Source organism: Quercus suber, unplaced genomic scaffold (assembly GCF_002906115.3).
Source record: "Quercus suber isolate HL8 unplaced genomic scaffold, Cork oak 2.0 scaffold_15, whole genome shotgun sequence".
NCBI lineage: Eukaryota > Viridiplantae > Streptophyta > Magnoliopsida > Fagales > Fagaceae > Quercus > Quercus suber.
In genome coordinates, this window is record NW_027069480.1 from 899,496 (window position 1) to 916,454 (window position 16,959).

Consider the following 16,959-nt stretch of genomic DNA (forward strand, 5'->3'; position numbering starts at 1 on the left):
ACTCTTTCTTCTCTCTCTTTCTTTTCCTTCTTTCTTTCTCCGCCTCAGTTCTTCTTCTCAGTTCTCCCCTCTCTTCCTTTTTTTTTTTTTTTTTTTTCCTTCTTCTTTCTTTCTCCAGAACCTCCCCCCCTCCATTTTTCTTTCTTTTTTTCCCCCTTTTTTCTTTTCTGTCTGCGCCTTCTCTATCTTTTTTTTTTTTTCCCTGTCACTCTCCCTCTCTGTCTTTTTTTTTTCTCCGCCTAGGCCATTTCCGTTGAGATCGGCCGTCGCCATTGAGATCGGCCTCGCCGTGGAGTTCGGCCTCGCCGTGGAGTTCAGCCTCGCCATCGCCGTTGAGATCGGCCGTTGCCGTGAAGTTCAGCCTCACTGATGAGGCTGTCACCGTGGAGATCTCTGATTCTGATCTCTCTTTTTTTTTTTTTTTTTTTTCCTTCAGTTGTGTATTCCATGTGATTGTGATTATGGGTGAGTTGGTTCTTTTTCAAGCTCTTTTTTTTGGGATAGTTTTGTGTTGATTTCGGGGATTTTTTTTTAAGGTATTATTGGGTGGTGGTGGCGGCTGGTGGATTTTTATTGGTGGTGGCGGGTTGTACCTGTGGGTGGTGGTGGCAGGCTGTGCTTGGTTATGGTGGTGGCGGTCTGTGCTGTGTACGGTGGGGTTTTGTTGAAGGTTTTGAGTTTTTGTTTTCCTCTTTTGTTGAGGTTTTTGTATTTGGAATTTGTTGGGAGGACCAGTGATTGTGGTTGTAGTTTGTGGGGGTGGTTGTAGCGGTGGTGGTGGTTGTGGTGGTGGTTGCAGCGGTGGTTCTTGGTTGGTGGTGACTGTCATGGGGCTGTGACTGAATATTGTTGGGTTTTGAAGAAATATATTATTTTAATGTGTTGAATATATTATTTTAATGTTTAGAAGGGAGAATAGAACATCTGATAAATAGTCAATTGTAAAATGATGTACTAAAATGATAAAGTAGGTATTTGGTGTGTTAAAATGACATTTTTTATAAGAGAGCTGATGAGAATGCGCTTACATTTACAAGGATGGATCAGCCCTCAAGAATAATATCACTGCAATCATGATCTCTCATCAGAGCTTCACTATATAAAATTTAAGTTAAAACATAAGTGGTTTTACACCAAGAATAACATGTAACTTGATTCCAGGTTAAGGAATTTCAGTCAGCATATTTGGCCCCACTCCCATCTTTTCCAAGTTCATTGGAAGAAACTCCATAACATGCAAATCATATATCTCTTGTTGATCATGCATGTATTATAAAAAAAGTAACAAAAATTAAAAAGAAACATGTTTTTAAGCAATGTCCACAAGGCTGCTGTGCCTCAGCCCAGGTGGTAAAAAGGAAGGGTTTTTGTTGGTAACTTAGGTTAATTATTGCTAATAGAGAGAGAAAGAGAGTAATTTCTGCAGTATTTTGCTGATTGTTTAAAACTCATTTGTCGTTTTTGTCAACTGCTTTTCTTCAATTACAGCATAAAATTCACTTAGTAAATTGGTCTAAGATATGTAGGCCAGTGAAGAATGGAGGGATAGGCCATTAGGTGTTTGAGAAGGTTTAACTCTGCCTTATTAGCCAAATGGTTGTGGCGCTATGGTTTGGAGAATGATGCCCTTTGGAGAAGGGTCATTGGGGCGAAGTATGGGAATGAGTGGGGTGGTTGGTGCACAAAATCTGTGTCTGGGGCATATGGTGTTTGTTTGTGGAAGTTCATTCGGAGTGGCTGGGGGAATTTTTCCAAGTTCATTTGGTATGAAGTGGGTGATGGAACTTGTGTGAAGTTTTGGGATTATATGTGGTGTAGGAATTGTCCTCTTAAGGAGGCGTTTCCAGATTTATATAATATTAGTAGGACAAGGGATGCTTCGGTCTCTTAAGTTATGTGCTTTGTAAATGGGAGAGTTTCTTGGGACATTCTGTTTTGTCGTTTAGTGAATGATCAAGAGTCACAATTTTTGGATTCATTTATGGTTTTGATCTATTCCACTAAGGTGCGGGGTGTTGGTTCTGACAATCTTTATTGGAAGCTAGCCAGCAGTCGAGGTTTCAAGGTGAGTGGATATTATCATTCTATTTCCCCTTCTATTGGCATTCCTTTCCCTTGAAAAATGGTGTGGCATTCGGAGGTTCCTCCTCGGGTAGCTTTTTTCTCCTGGACTGCGACTTTAGGCAAGATTCTAACTATAGATAACCTTCGGAAGAGGCATTTTATTGTCCTTTAGTGGTCTTTTATGTGCAAAAGGTGTGGAGAATCTGTAGATCATCTCCTCCTTCACTGTCCTATAGCCTTTGAGATGTGGAGCATGATTTTTTGCTTGTTTGGTATTTGTTGGGTGATGCCTCAAAGGGTAATGGATTTGTTGGATTGTTGGACATGCAAATTCAGGCGTCATCGTAATATAGTTATTTGGAGGCTTGTGCTGCACTGTTTGATGTGGTGAATCTGGCGGGAATAGAATTCTAGAAACTTTGAGGGTTGTGAACGGTCCATGATTGAGTTTAAGTCTTTCTTCTTTTTTACTCTTCTCGAATGGTGTCTTGTTTTACCATCTTTTTCTTGTATTTCCCTTCCTGTGTTGCTAGATCATTGTAATTTGGTTTCTAGATGTTTTTGCCTTTTTGTACATTTCCTATGTACTGGGCTGTGTTTTTTAATAAAATATTTTGTTACTCATCAAAAAAAAAAAAAAAAACAAAATACAAAATTACAGTTTATTTTTTTTCAATTTAAGTAGATTTTCAAAAAGTTCACCAGTGTTCTTGGAACTTGGAAAGAGAAAAGGTACTCGATGACAGTATCTCTGATAAGAATTGCTCTAATGCAGAAAATGGAGAAATAATTTTATTTTATTTTATTTAGAAGTTAATTGTATTTGTTTGTCCATTGGATTTTATTTTAGGTCTTAATAAGTTAAGCAGGTTATTAGTATTTTATTTAATTTCCTAGTGTTAACATTGCTTTTGTAACTCAATAATTGAGTTTTTCAAATTCAATTATAATTAGAGTTTAGTTCCAGTAGACTAACTGTGTCCTTGAAATGTTATTAATCAAGCAAACTGTCTAACTTGTCTCCATATTATTAATTTAGTGTGTTAAATAGACTAAGTGCTAATTTGTATGTTATTTTTTTCCCTGTTCTTCAATTTATTGTTGCATCAGTTTCAAATTGTCATGCATCATGCTCGTTTCTTCAACACCCCTACCCAACCCACCCCCCACTCCCCCAACCACCACCACCACACACAGAAAAAAAAAAAAAGCAACATTCAGGTTATAACAAAAGAAATATTCAAGCACTTGCTAAGTGTATTCTTATTTTACCTTACCAAGCAACATCCAGGTTGTTTTACAGATTTTTTTTTTTTTTTTAAAGGCATTGACATACTATTTTCAGAGCCTCTATCAATAAAGGCAAAAACTAGGTATTGTAAAATTGCTTGATCTAGAAATATTTTTGCATCTTGTCTTAGTCTGTAAAATTTCTTTACATATGCTACATTGATCTTTGATGTGTGTGTGTGCATGGAGATATAGATGTAAGAAAATCATAAAAAAGAGATCCTATTTACAAAAAATAAGTACTTGCAAAACATTTTCAAAAATATGTGGCATCTGTTTTAAATGTAGAATATTATTCATATATGCGGCATGTGTGCGCACACATCGTGTGTATATATATATATATATATTCCCTTTTGTGAAGTGTTAGCTGTCATAGAATTGTGAACAAATGTATTTCCAAATCCCTTGATTTTAGAGTAATACTAGGACACAAATTTTTCACAACGCTGACATGGCCTGTTGTGATTAGAGCATATCATTTCATCTGGTCCACCACTGACACTACTTTTATTATGCACCAATCATATCATGCTACTTTTATCATGCAGAATCAAACAAGCCAGTTAACTTCCCTAGACTTGCTGATTTTATTGGGTGTTGAATGGTTCCCTTCTAGAACAAGTTGTAAAAGCAATGAGAGATAAAGATACAATACCTTGGAAGACCATACAAGATGAGAATTGCAGTCACCTCACAACGACGGCTTAGTTTGAAGGGCTCTGTTACCATGTTCACGTTTCTCTTTCCAGCCCCATTCCTTGTTCACCTTACCTGTTGATTTTGAGGGTCAAAATGAGACAAATTGTAAGCCATAAACAAAGAATCATAACAGAAAGGCAGAGCCCTCTGGTCTCAGGCATGTGATAATGTCCCTGGCCAAGACAAGAGAATAAAAAGTCAATTTTGTAGCTCTAAGAAATGAGGAAGAATTACCAGACAAAATAAATATATAACAATCTGTGGACACTGATGGAAATATTACATTCGGACACATAACTGGAGCTTTTATGAAATTCTTTGAGATCTAGTGTAAGGACATGTATAGACATGCTTCCCTCAAAAAATAAATAAATCCTATGAATTTTCATGTCTGGCATGCCAATTGTCACTACGGAAGAACAAACAATAAAAACCTTGCATACAACAGCTGATGTAAAATGATTTAATTGCATTTGCCCTTACATTGTTTTCTCCCTCTCTTGCTTCATTTAATGCTTGTCTTTCAACCAGGAGTAACGGAACTTGCTGCTCCACTTTCATATTCAAACCTTCATAAAATTCTTGTATATCTAGATATAGAGGTTGGCATTCATGGGTATCCATGACTGCAGTGTCCAGACATTCCAGACAGAGCCTCCGACCATCATTAAGGGAAACATATCTTGTGTCTTGTGGCTGCATATAATGAACAAATATATCATGCAATTAACATTTTGCCAAGAACCTTGATTGGTTTATAGGAATTTCTTGGCAGATAAAAGTGATTTAATCTCCAACCTCCATTCTCTCACAGCTGCAACACCGAGGAGTATTGTCATGTTCCTGAAAAGGGCAGTATTTCTGGATCCAAAAGGGATGTGCCCTATATTCAATTAGACCAGCAGGATTTGTTGGAATCTGTTGAAAAGATAAATATATTTGAAAATCCCAACAACAACTGCAATGAGTAATATATCCAAGGAAGAAGAAATTCAATCGGAATGTGTCAATTTTTTTAAAAATGTTCCAAATTTGATCTTTAAAACATGACGCTTTTTTAAATAAAAAAAAAAAAAAATTGGTTAGTTTATCACACACATCTAGTGGGTTTTGAATCCATGATTTATCCTTCACCCTTTCTAATGGGGAAAAGGAGGTGTCATTTGAGCTAGTGCACACCGGCAAGGGGAGAAAAAATTGACATATCACAGATGTCAGGAGCACCTTGTATGCAAATACCCATTTATTTCTATAAGAGTCTTATGTGAGTCACTTGTCTAAGCTTAAGTCAATTAATAAGTCACGAGACCCCTTAAATGAGTCATGTGACCCACTGTCCTTTCAATAAAATATTTTCAAGCCAATGGATTAGATTACGTTTTAAGTTCTGAGATGCTTATTTAAAAAATTAACAGCTGAGATTGCATCTTTAGTAGGGAAACCCCTTTTATATATTAAAGCAATTTGACGTTGCAGCTTGTCTTCTCCTTCTAAAATGTGGGTGTTCAAGCCAATTTATTAGCTAGAGTTTGCTCTCTGATAATCCTTCATATGCACATGCATCGTAGTCGTATCTACATTCCTTCAGATTTAAAATGAGATGCATCATATCTAAAATTAACTATGCATCAAATTTAAAGATGCATCATATCTCAAAATCCATCCTTATCTATTAACTCTCCTTCACCATGAATACAAAAAAGTGAAGCATGCCAGTTTATGCAAAATTAGAATTAAGACATATATTGTTCATTCAAGAGATACTTACAAAGTGCTTGCAAACATCACATTTTGGGTGGTAATTCTCCTTGTAGCAAGCTTTATGATATGGATAATTTCCAGACGTGGAGAACTACAAACAACCAAGAAAAAGAGAGGGAAAAGAAAGATTACAGGTAATTCAAACAAGACTTCTAATAAAAGAACCACAGATGCCAAGACTCGAATCAGCAACAAACTAGAGTGATTTGGGAGCTGAGTAGGAATAAAATTTTGCACCTCATTATCAGAAATTGGTAGGTTGCAAGAATGGCATCGGAAGCATTCAGGATGCCAAACTGCATTAAGGCAATTCAGATATCTTCCATAACCAATCTCAGTGTAGCAACCAGCACAAATCCTACAGGAAAAACCAAAATTAATAAAAAGAACGAGAGAGAGAGAGAGAGAGTAATAAATTTTAAAAAATTAATACCTTTAAAATAGATGGGGCATGATAATTGCACCCAACAGCTAAAGTTTATTGTTGTGAAACAACATTCTATACATGTGCGGGCTAAACTAGGGCCAGAAATTGAGATGATGCATTGATTTAATCCAAAGCTAAAATACCTTGACCCCAAAGGATAGTACATTGGCATGGGTTGATATATATTCCCATGTCCATATCTGGGAGGAGGAGATTCCACATTTTCCAAATTTAGGCTCTCTTGTAGAGCTTGGGCAAGTTGTTCATCATCTTCCAATTGAGAATCACGATCTACCCAAAATTTTGAGAAGCTTATTAATTCAAACTGTAGAATTTTATTATATAAATGCACTAACAAAAAAAAAAAAAAAATAGAAACCACAACCTCCCCCCCACCCCCAGTGCAAAAAAGAAAAAAGAAAAAAGAAAAGAGAGATGAATATGCTCCATCACTTAAATTTAAATAACAAGTGCGTAATTTCATGAAATTGACCCCAAGAAACAAATGCAATGCATAGGACAGCAGGTCAGAGACCAGAAATTGATGCATCATTTCATATATCAGCACCAATTTAATAGGAATACAAAGATGTTCAAAGATGGTCTAAGAGCAATGCAGGACATTTAGGAATCAAGTAAAGGTTACATTAGAGGTTGAAGTACAGATTGGAGACAAGGTTATATATTCACACCATAGAAAAAGCGCATCGCACCTCATGAAACAGCAATTGGCTCTATGAAACTTTCTTCATGTGCTTCAAAATAAGTCAACGTATCACTTATAGGGGTTGCATTTGCCTATCTGGGCAAGCATATTGGGGGACCAAATAAATTAGGAGCATTAGTCAAACTGTTGAAGTATGACTTCGACCTAATACTGACTCTAAAAGACCCAGAACAGATGCAGGCCCAAAATTGAAAGAGCAAGCTACCAATGAATACAAAATGGCTGAAATACACATGCCCAAAAAAAATTTTTTGGCAACAAATATTCAAAATTTAATTACTTTACGATATCATGTAGGGAACTCCAAAAAATAACCGGCCAAAAAACATAATATCTAGAAAAAATTATATGAAAACACTGGTGTGCAAAAATAATGCAATGCCTTTGAGTGCACAGACAATATACAATGGCAGGAGGTGGTAGCATCTGAAAGCATCACGCACCAATCACTCTTTTTCCTCTTTGACTTTCTTCTAAAAGAGATTCTGCAATAGCATGATCTATTTCTTCATCATTCTCTGACCGCACATCCTACATTCAAGTTCCCATTGAAACATGTCAAAAGGAGAACCATATAAAGAACAGATTCAAAAAAGCCATAAACAAGGACTCTAAGTAGTATAATAACATCAGGGAAACAATTTAATTATATAATAAGAGCAATGTTTATTGCATCAACTGCAAAAAATGTCAAATTACATGATTAAACAAAAACTAAGAAGAGATATGACTGGTTGCATGTCCCATTCCAATAATACAAGATTGCAATGATAGCAATAAAAGAGGATGGCAAGGAGTGACAGATGTAATAACCCCTGAGGTAGAAGGTCCATAATAATTTGGATCTTCTGCATAACTCGAATCATAATGCCCTTCTGAAAATTTATGGCTTGAGCCCTTAAAAATCTTGCTAAGCCAACCCATTATGCCAAATGTTATCTGCTCATGGTCAAAGAGGTTTATACCTGCTCATAAAGCATCTATTTAAGCAAAGAAAACTCAAAATTGAATAAAAGATGCAACAGAAGATTCTGATGTTTCTGATTAGTCTGCGTGGATTTCTATAGCTAATGATATCCACATAAAGAAGCTGCAAAAGCCAATTTTCAAAGTGAAGCATTCACAAGTTTATGCTTCTCAAATATGGAGATATTATAAGCAATTCTGTTTGAGCCGGCAGTTCTTAATTTGATGATAAACCAAAAACAATGGAGGAAAAAAAAAAAAAAAAATTAATTCTTCAGTGACTTGATCAAGGTCAATCCCATTTGGCAAAAGGAAAAGGTCAAATGGGTTCAAAGCAATCCATAAGAAATTAGAACTAATAAAATTGCATGCCAAACTCTGATCATGTCTCCATACAAACTAGCACACTATATTTACTATTTATTTTTTTTCTTGCATGCACACCCCCATTCCACCAATAGCTATCAAATTCATCTATTTCACTTCGATATGAAAATTAGAGAAAAACCCCACCAAAGAAAATCAGAGAAAAAACCCACCAACATCTTGATGACCCAGAACGCTTCAGCTACAACGTGAATGACAGAACAACAAAAATTCACGCCACCACTACTCAATATAACATTAAAAATAAATAAATAAATAAAAGACAGACATAAAAAAGAGATTCTTCCAGCTCAACATGCTTAAATTCATAATGTACAAGAGCTTAATTTCAGGTTAAAGCAAAAAAAGTTAAGAGAATCAAATAGTGGAGTCATGACTCACCTCCAAAAAAAATCAAGATGGTTGAAGCTGAAGAGACCCAGATCAGCTAAGATCCCAATTGGCTCAAAAGTAGATATTACAAACACAGAGATTGTATAAACATAAACAACTGAACAACTTTAAAGATTGTTTCTGACTCGCACCCTTTTCATTCTTTCTCTTTCTCTTTCTCTGTGTTTAATCTATTCAAAAAAAAATAATAATAATAATAATAAAGAACCAAAGAAAAAACAAAAGATGGCCTTTTTATCTCTCGTAATCTGAAGCAGTATCTGACAGACCAAAAAAGATTGTTCCAAGGAAAAAAATTGGAACTTTTGATTTTTTCACATGTACAAGGAAATTCCCCCAATAATATATGCAAAGAAATAATGAAAGAGTACTTGGATTGTATGCAATTTCAAAGTCAAATTTGGAGAGAAAGCTAGGTAAGGCTTCCACTAGCTATGAAGAAAGATAGACAAGGTGCAACAAAGGTGTACCTGAAGATTCACAACTAGCATTAAAGGGATATCTCTAGCTGAATTTTTATGAGAAAGTTCCACAAAATGAGTGATATGATTAATTTTCCTCTGAGATAAAAAGATGCAAAGAGGACAATACGTAGCACAGTTTGAACCAAAATCTTTCTTTTTATCCCTGCCAAGTAAATATGGATAAGTGCAACATGCAGATGGCGATGAAGCACAAACAACTCAAAGAAAAAACATCTACAGTGCACACCATCACATGACTGCATGTGATAAATTAATTAACACTCATACATAAAATAGAGAAAATGCAACCCTACTAAAAGTACTATGTTCTCACCTATTATAGTTTCTGATCAATTCTCAAATCCTCGCAATAAAACATTGAAACCCTACTCAAACCCTCACAAATTCTCAAACCCTACAACAGTCAAATCCACATCCATAATACCCAAAAATAGTTTCTAGCCTTGAAGAGTTTCCTAAACTATCACAAACCCAATTCGCAAATCCTCAAAATAATCAAAGCCATACCTTTAAAGCCAAAATGCTAAACTATATACTACTTCCCAAAGAAAACCCAATTCTTTATATATAAAGAAAACAAAAGAGTAAAGAGTTCAAAATGATTAGTAATTAAGGGGAGGACTCCCTTGGGGGTGGCCCCAAGATGTTGGCTAGGGCTTAGGAGTTTCAAACCTAGACTAAATTCTTCAATAACAAAAATCAAAACCCAAAACCTAATTCTTCAAATCCCAATCCATCTACTACTTTTACGTTCCTAAATTTAACCCCTCTTACGGTTTCAGTTCTAAAAATAGCCTAAAAATTTTGGCCTCAAAAATCTCAACAGTCGCTAAAACAAATCCTAGTTTCTTTTACAGATTGTATAAAAACTAAATTTGTGTTAATTTTATTGAGACAATACAACCTAGACTAAATAGACAAAAGAAGAAGAAGAAGAAGAAGAATAGATTAAGAGGAAAAAAAGCTGAATTTTTTAGATGAGTTGAGAGAGTGAGAGGTGTGGGTGGTTGGGTGCAAGAGGACTCCATTATTGCTGTTGACTGAGTGGAAATTGATCATGTTATATGTAGGATAATATTATAATTTTGAGAGTTTAATTAAGGGTAAAAATGAAAATCCCCAAAAAGTGACCTAAATTTGGAAACTCTCCCTCTCCAAATCCCCCAAATTTCATGGGATTGAAAAAAAAGGTGGGGGGGGGGGGGACTCCCCTTAAAAAAAAAAAAAAGAAAATCCGAACATGAGAAAGTATAGAGCCACACGGCCCACAGGCCCTACACCCCCTTCCCCTCTACCCCCTTTCCTCTATCACCATCCAAACACACTGTTATATAAAGGCATTATGACCTTAATAGTGGGATTTCTCACTTTGAGAGATGAAGTAGATATATGGAATGGAAGTCTAACAAGGTATTGATCTTGATGAATTATGGTTCAGAAAGCATGCCAGTCATTCATAGAACATCCAATATTGAGTTCAAAGAAAAGTTCTAGTTGATAAACAGGAATAAAAATCCTTCAATTTTAATCCTTATACTCAGATAATAATTTCCTTAGTGTTCTTTTTACTCAATTAAATTTATACTGGTAAAACCCATCCAAAGGGAAAAAGGTTGAAAGTAGGGAGTCGAGGTGTTTGTAGAAAGTAAACCAGTATGCTTAATTTTTAGAAATACACTTCACTAAGAAACTCGTTTAAGCACTTAAAACAAATTCATAGAAAATGCAACCAATATGAGTAGTGTTGAGAATACATCTCCCTTGGAGGATCTCTTGCACATATTAGATGTACTTCGATCCCTTCCTTTCCTTTTTTTTTTTTTTTTTTTTACTAATTATCTACATTTGCTAAATTTGACATCCTTTGAGATCTGTTTCCCAAAAATTGTACTTCTTGGCTCAACCTATCCCAAAAAGACAAGCTATTGAGGTTATTAGTTGGACAACGATCAAGCAACATTTCCATTGCAAGCATGATCAGGTGGATGACCATCGAGCAAAAGTTCTATTGCATGCTTGAAAAGGCGGTGAACATGCAAACAAGCATTCAAGCCCCAATCTTGGCCTATAAGATGAGTCAAGTAATAACGATATATTGAGAGGGCTTCTCAAAGCACAAAACAATAACTTGGAATAAGTGTGTAACATGGACAAAGGAGGACGATTAGAAAAAACAAAAACTTATTCGGATATTTTACTAGAAATTCATTCCCCAAGAACATTAAAGAGAAATCGAACAATCAGAATGTGTATAGGTTTCAAACTTTCCATATCTAACTAGGTGCCAAAATATAGATCTTAAACTGCATAGTTGGATTGAATAATGCAAACCTATACATATCTCTATATTCACATGACAAATGCAAACCTATACATATCTCTATATTCCCATGACAAGTTTCTAAGTACACTTCCATAAGAATTCAGATGCATGACGAAAATATTTAGCCTTCAAAAGTTTAAACCATATACAACATTTGCATGGGTCAAATAGTTACACAACAATTTAAGAGTACCTGATGGAGAAAAAATGCAACCCCAACTTCATTTTGGACAAGATCTTCAGTAAGGAGCTATACATATAATACATCCCATTTTCTGTAGATTTTCTGAGTTCCATGTACCGCCACCTTATGACATTTAAGACATTCAGCATATGTTGTTCTCTTTTTCACTACAAGGAAACCATTTATGCCAACTAAGAGTTATTGAGCAGGAAAATTGCTAGACAATCTAAACAACATAGAGGACTAGCATGTTAGTCTGCAATACCTTTGCACTAGAAACAGAATGCAAGAATTAGATAACAGGAATTTCTCCTAGAAATAATTGGTTTGGATTTTGACCCATCAGCAATTTGCCTACAATAATAATGATCACCTTGGTTCCAAATAGAGGACCTCTAGGGAACTACTTCATGAAGTGCAACTTCTGGAATGAAGAAGTGATACCTAGTTTGATGACATAGAAACTACAAAGGAACATATGCTTTGGGATGACTCTGACTAAATGTGTCCTGCACCAATGAAACCACCTTTACTAGCACAGTCTTGCAACAAAAAGGAAAACAGATCCCATTTGCAAAGAAAATTACCTGGGTTTCTAAGAAACTAGAACATAGCCCTCCTTAATATAGAGGTTACAACCTACATCTCCACAATTTGCATGTTGATGCATAAGGATGCACTTGTGAACACAACACCATAGCAAACTCAAAATCATTTCAATGATAGAATGTTTCTCACAAAAAGTTCTTAGTTCATAGAGTGCATTAACTCACAGCTTCAGACATGTAGTAATTATCAGGCATTCCTTCAGCATCTAAGCAATCGTCCAAAATTGCTGGCTCAGGAGAAACAATACTAAGAGAGGGACATCTCATCTGAGTCATATTCTGAAGCTTGGAGAATTTCTTCATATCTGTGTGCATGCCAGCCTCGATCATTTGATCCAAAAGCTTTGTAGATTCTTCCATATCTCCCAGCTTGCAAAAACCATTGATCAACGTAGAGTAAGTAATAATAGATAGAGCAACCCCTTCTTCTTCCATTCTATCTTTCAATTTAAGGGCTTCACTAGTATTACCAATTTTACAATACTGATCAATCAAAATATTATAGGTAACTACATTAGGAGTTAACCCCTTACGGTGAAGTTTATAGAAAAGCCTCAATGCTCGATCCATATTTCCTGACTCACACAAGCAATTAATAAGAGCATTGTATGTAGTAATGTTTGGAACAATACCCTGCTTCAGCATCTCATCTCGTAAGTTGAAAGCTTCATTCACATTGCCAGTGGCTGAACAACCATGAATTAGGGTACAATAAGTAAAATTATCAGGACTAAAGCCTCTAAGCAACAATTCTGACAATAATCTTCTTGCATCATCTATCTTCCCAGACTTGCATAGCCCAAATATAGCTATATTGTTCACAATTTTGTTGGGTAGAGAAATTTTTTTTGCACTTTCTTCAATTGAATTAGCAATTTTCAATATGTTTAGATGTCTAACGTCATCCTTGAGAAACTTATTAAAACATCGTTCATGTGAAACAATATTAAAATCCACCATCTTCTGCAAAAGCAAATTTGCTTCGTCAATCCTACAAAGCCTATACAGGCTGCTCACAATTTTGCTGCAAATGATTACATTGGGCACAAAACCCTTTTCAATCATCTCAAAATATGCACTAAAAGCTTTGTCCAACATCCCTTCATTGCACCAACCAGTGATAAAGATGCCATAAGTAACAATATTTGGGGATAATCCTTTAGTTTGCATCTCAGCAAGAAAATCCATCGCTTTACTTAATTTCCTACACTTAAAAACCCCACAAATAAGAGAATTATATATTTCAATGGAAGAAACAATAGCTTCTCTTTCCATTGTCTCTTTAAGTTTTAAAGCTTCTTCAACTTTTCCAACTTTACAATATCCATCAATCAGGGTTCGATATGTTATTCCATCAGGCGAACATCCTAGCTCTTTCATCCTGTCAAAAATCTCCTTTGCTTCAACTAATTTCCCCAATTTACATAATCCATTTACCATTGTATTGTAAGCAACCCTACTCTTAGTAAATCCCCGTGCTAAAATATCTTTCCACACCACAAAAGCCTTGTCAAAATCCCCCATCTTGAACAGCCCATCAAGAAGAGTACAATAGCCAATGTCATTTGGATCCACCCCTCTATTCAGCATTAAATGCCAAAGGCGTAGAGCATCATCAAAGGCTCCTGCATGACATAGACCCTTGAGAAGAGTATTGTAAGTTACAACAGTTGGTTCAACTCCTTCATATAGCATCTTGTCACAAAACTTGAAAGCCTTGCTTATATGACCTCCCCTACAGTACCCATCCAAAAGCGTATTATAACTATAAGAATCTGGCTTTAAGTTCCACTCCACCATACGCATTAAAACTCCCTCTGCTTCATGAACTTGACCAAGCTTACAATACCCATTGATTAATGAGTTGCAAATGAATATATTGATCTTCAAGCCTCTCTCCAACATCTCATTCCGAACCCTAATGGCATCATCCATTTTGCCAACTCGACAATACCCATCTGCCAACACTCCATAAGCACGCTCATCCACTACTACCAACCCTTCCTTCTCCTCCTCCTTCATTTCTTGAAACATCTTCTCTGCTTCCTCCATCTTACCTTGCTTGCAATAACCCTTAATCAACATTGTATAAGTCACAACATTCCTCAAAATCCCCTTTTCAAACACCAACCTCAACACCCTTTCCACTCCTTCCACATCCCCAACACCAACATACCCATCAATCAAACAATTGTACGTCACTACATTCATCTCAAAACCCAAACTCTCCATTTCTTTCAAAAACTCCAAAGCTCTACTCATTCTCCCCTCCTTACAATAAGCATTCACCATTATCGTGCACGTGAAAACATCCGGCACAATCCCCATCCTAATCATCTGATCATAAACCAATACAGCAGTGTGACTTTCGCCTTTCCTTACCAAACTACTCAACAAACAATTACAAGACCGCAAACTCGGCACACAACCATACTTAGGCATATTATCAAACACATGTAGTGCATTCTTTATCATACCTTTCTCAGCATAAATTTTTAAAACCATATCAAAAACAACCGGCGAAAACGTGAATTCCCTATAAACCCTAACGAGCTCGTCCCAAACAAAAAGCGCAGTGTAGTTATTCTTACAAAAACGAACCAATTCATTCAAATACAACCTCGTTTCATCGTACATTCGAGCTCTAGACAAAATGTGAACAATCTTACAATAAGATTTAACGTTGAGTCTGAACGTTTTTTGCTTAGAGGCCAATTTGAAAAACCCCAAACAAGCGCTAGCGTTTAAACGGAGTTTTCGGAGAACGGAGTCGACGAGTCCGTCGGAGAAGTCGAAGGAGAGGTTGGATATGGCGTCGTGTCGTTGGAGTACGAGGAGGCGGGAGATCCGATCGGTTAATTCGGGCCGGGTTAGCTTGGATTCGATCCGGTGAAGGGGACGGGACACGTGGAGGAATCTGATTGGGTGGAGAGGAGAGAGCAGGAGAGGAGTGGCGTACCTGACCATTGGAGGAGGAGGAGGAGAATGATCCGATAATGTGGGTTTTGGTTTGCAAAGAGAGTTGGTGTTGTGGCCGTACCATCATAATAGGCTTCGAAAATCACAACTCTTGGACTTCAACTTGGTTTGTGTTTTGCATTTTTAGGAATTTAGAGAAGTAGAAGCGTGAGTGTGAGTGTGAGTGCGACTGAGAGTCTTGTCCGAAAGTAGAGAGAGCCGTCCGCTGTGTTCGTTTCCCTTTTTGGGAAATTTTTTTTTAATTTTTTCTCTTGTTGGTTATTTTTGAGTTTTGGGCCTTTAGATAATTTTTGTGTGGCCTGGGCCTAAATTTGGGCTTTGTATTTTTCATGCTACCCCCGCAAAGCATTTTGCCAGAAAATATAGAAGTATAAAATGTAAGTCACAGTTTAAAGACAAAAAAAGATAAAAGATAAAAGTGACGTCTTTAAATCCTAGTGTGTCTTGCTACTGATTTTAGCATATTTTACCTTAACCAAGTGGTTAATTGATCAAGATTCAATATTCAAGCATCATAAATAAGCAACACAAGTAATTCACCAACAAACACAGATTGAATATGTTGACGAAAAAAAAAAAAAAACCAAAAAGGAAAAAACTCTCTAAGACTTATCCTAGTAAACGAATTCCACTGTGAAGATAGTTGTGGTACATAACAACTTACAAAGCCTCCAATTGCTTAAGGTCTTTGTGGTTTCTAACAATTGAAAGATGCTCAAGTTGCACTCGGTGTTTAAATGGTGATATCCCCAAGGTTTAAGTAGACTCTCCCTCACATGAAAACAGTGTTTTTTTTTTTTTTTTTTTGTGTGGTTGCTTTATCAATTACAATTAATGGTTGGTTGGCTATGCAAATAATCAGAAAAATTAAATAATGGAAATTTTAGAGAAATCTCACTTGACTGATCGTTAGCGAATTTTGGGCAAATCTCTCTATGTAACTAAAATTTGGATCTTGATGATTTTGCTTGAAAACTTGCTTGATATATCCAATCTCGTTTGACCGAGATTTTAAATGTGGCACTTTAAACTTTTTCTTTCAACTCTTCAACCATAAAGACTTGTTAGAATTACAACTCAAATGAAATGAATACATGAAAAATTATTCCAATTTCATTTGAAAATTTGACACAGATTTTGCGAACACAATATTAACCCTTTTAGTATCATGGCTTTGTTTGGGATTGATATTATCTCACCTCAAGCTATGAAACTCAGTCTTTTGGTTCCTATTTTTAAATTTACAAAAACAAAAAATAGTATGAAACCAAACATATTCTTAAAAATCATTTTTATTTAAATAATTTTTCGTGAAAGCAACATGTTCTCAACTCAAAATATATTCCAAAAATCATTTTCAGGTGATTAATTTAAAGAAACAACACATTATGAGAGAGAATGCCGAAAAAGTGTCATAAAGTTCCCACCAATTATTCAATCCTGAATGCACTATTATATATGGAAATAGAACTATTAAAATTAGTTTTGCACCATTTAAATAGTTTGAAAATTAGATTAAAAAAAGTTAAAAATTATTTTCTTAAATCACAATCTCCAAAAAAGAGAGGATACAGTACTCATCTAAATCTAGACCATTAATATAATATTGTTTTGATCTGGACCGTTCATTACACTTTTCTCCTCTCTCACGTTTGCTTCATGC

The 16,959-nt window shown here is 35.8% G+C and overlaps 1 protein-coding gene and 1 pseudogene across 10 annotated transcripts; both read right to left on the minus strand.

Moving 5' to 3' along the window:
• LOC112011896 (protein DA1-like) overlaps window positions 1-7,930 on the minus strand; it is a 9,529-nt pseudogene extending 1,599 nt beyond the window's left edge.
• Window positions 7,415-15,515, minus strand: LOC112011836 (putative pentatricopeptide repeat-containing protein At1g19290). 10 transcript variants are annotated; one of them, XM_065781608.1, is made up of 6 exons: window positions 12,483-15,515; window positions 12,297-12,388; window positions 12,154-12,218; window positions 11,719-11,876; window positions 8,706-8,887; window positions 7,415-7,502 (listed from the first exon to the last, which is right to left on the minus strand). In XM_065781608.1, exons 1-2 carry the CDS (start codon window positions 15,282-15,284, stop codon window positions 12,305-12,307), a joined length of 2,886 nt encoding a protein of 961 aa, XP_065637680.1. In that variant the 5' UTR covers window positions 15,285-15,515; the 3' UTR covers window positions 7,415-7,502; window positions 8,706-8,887; window positions 11,719-11,876; window positions 12,154-12,218; window positions 12,297-12,304. The 10 variants fall into 10 exon arrangements, with proteins under 10 accessions (XP_065637680.1, XP_065637675.1, XP_065637678.1 ...); XM_065781603.1 differs by having other exon boundaries at window positions 11,719-12,063; XM_065781606.1 differs by having other exon boundaries at window positions 12,083-12,218.
• Between the last annotated feature and the right edge of the window lie 1,444 nt (window positions 15,516-16,959).

Excerpts from the sequence above, each read along its gene's own strand:
- LOC112011836 (XM_065781608.1), bottom strand. The coding sequence starts at position 15,284 with ATGGTCAGGTACGCCACTCCTCTCCTGCTCTCTCCTCTCCACCCAATC. Across the intron at positions 12,389-12,482 it reads ATTACTACATGTCTGAAGCT|TGCATCCTTATGCATCAACA; the intron begins GTGAGTTAATGC and ends TGTGTTCACAAG.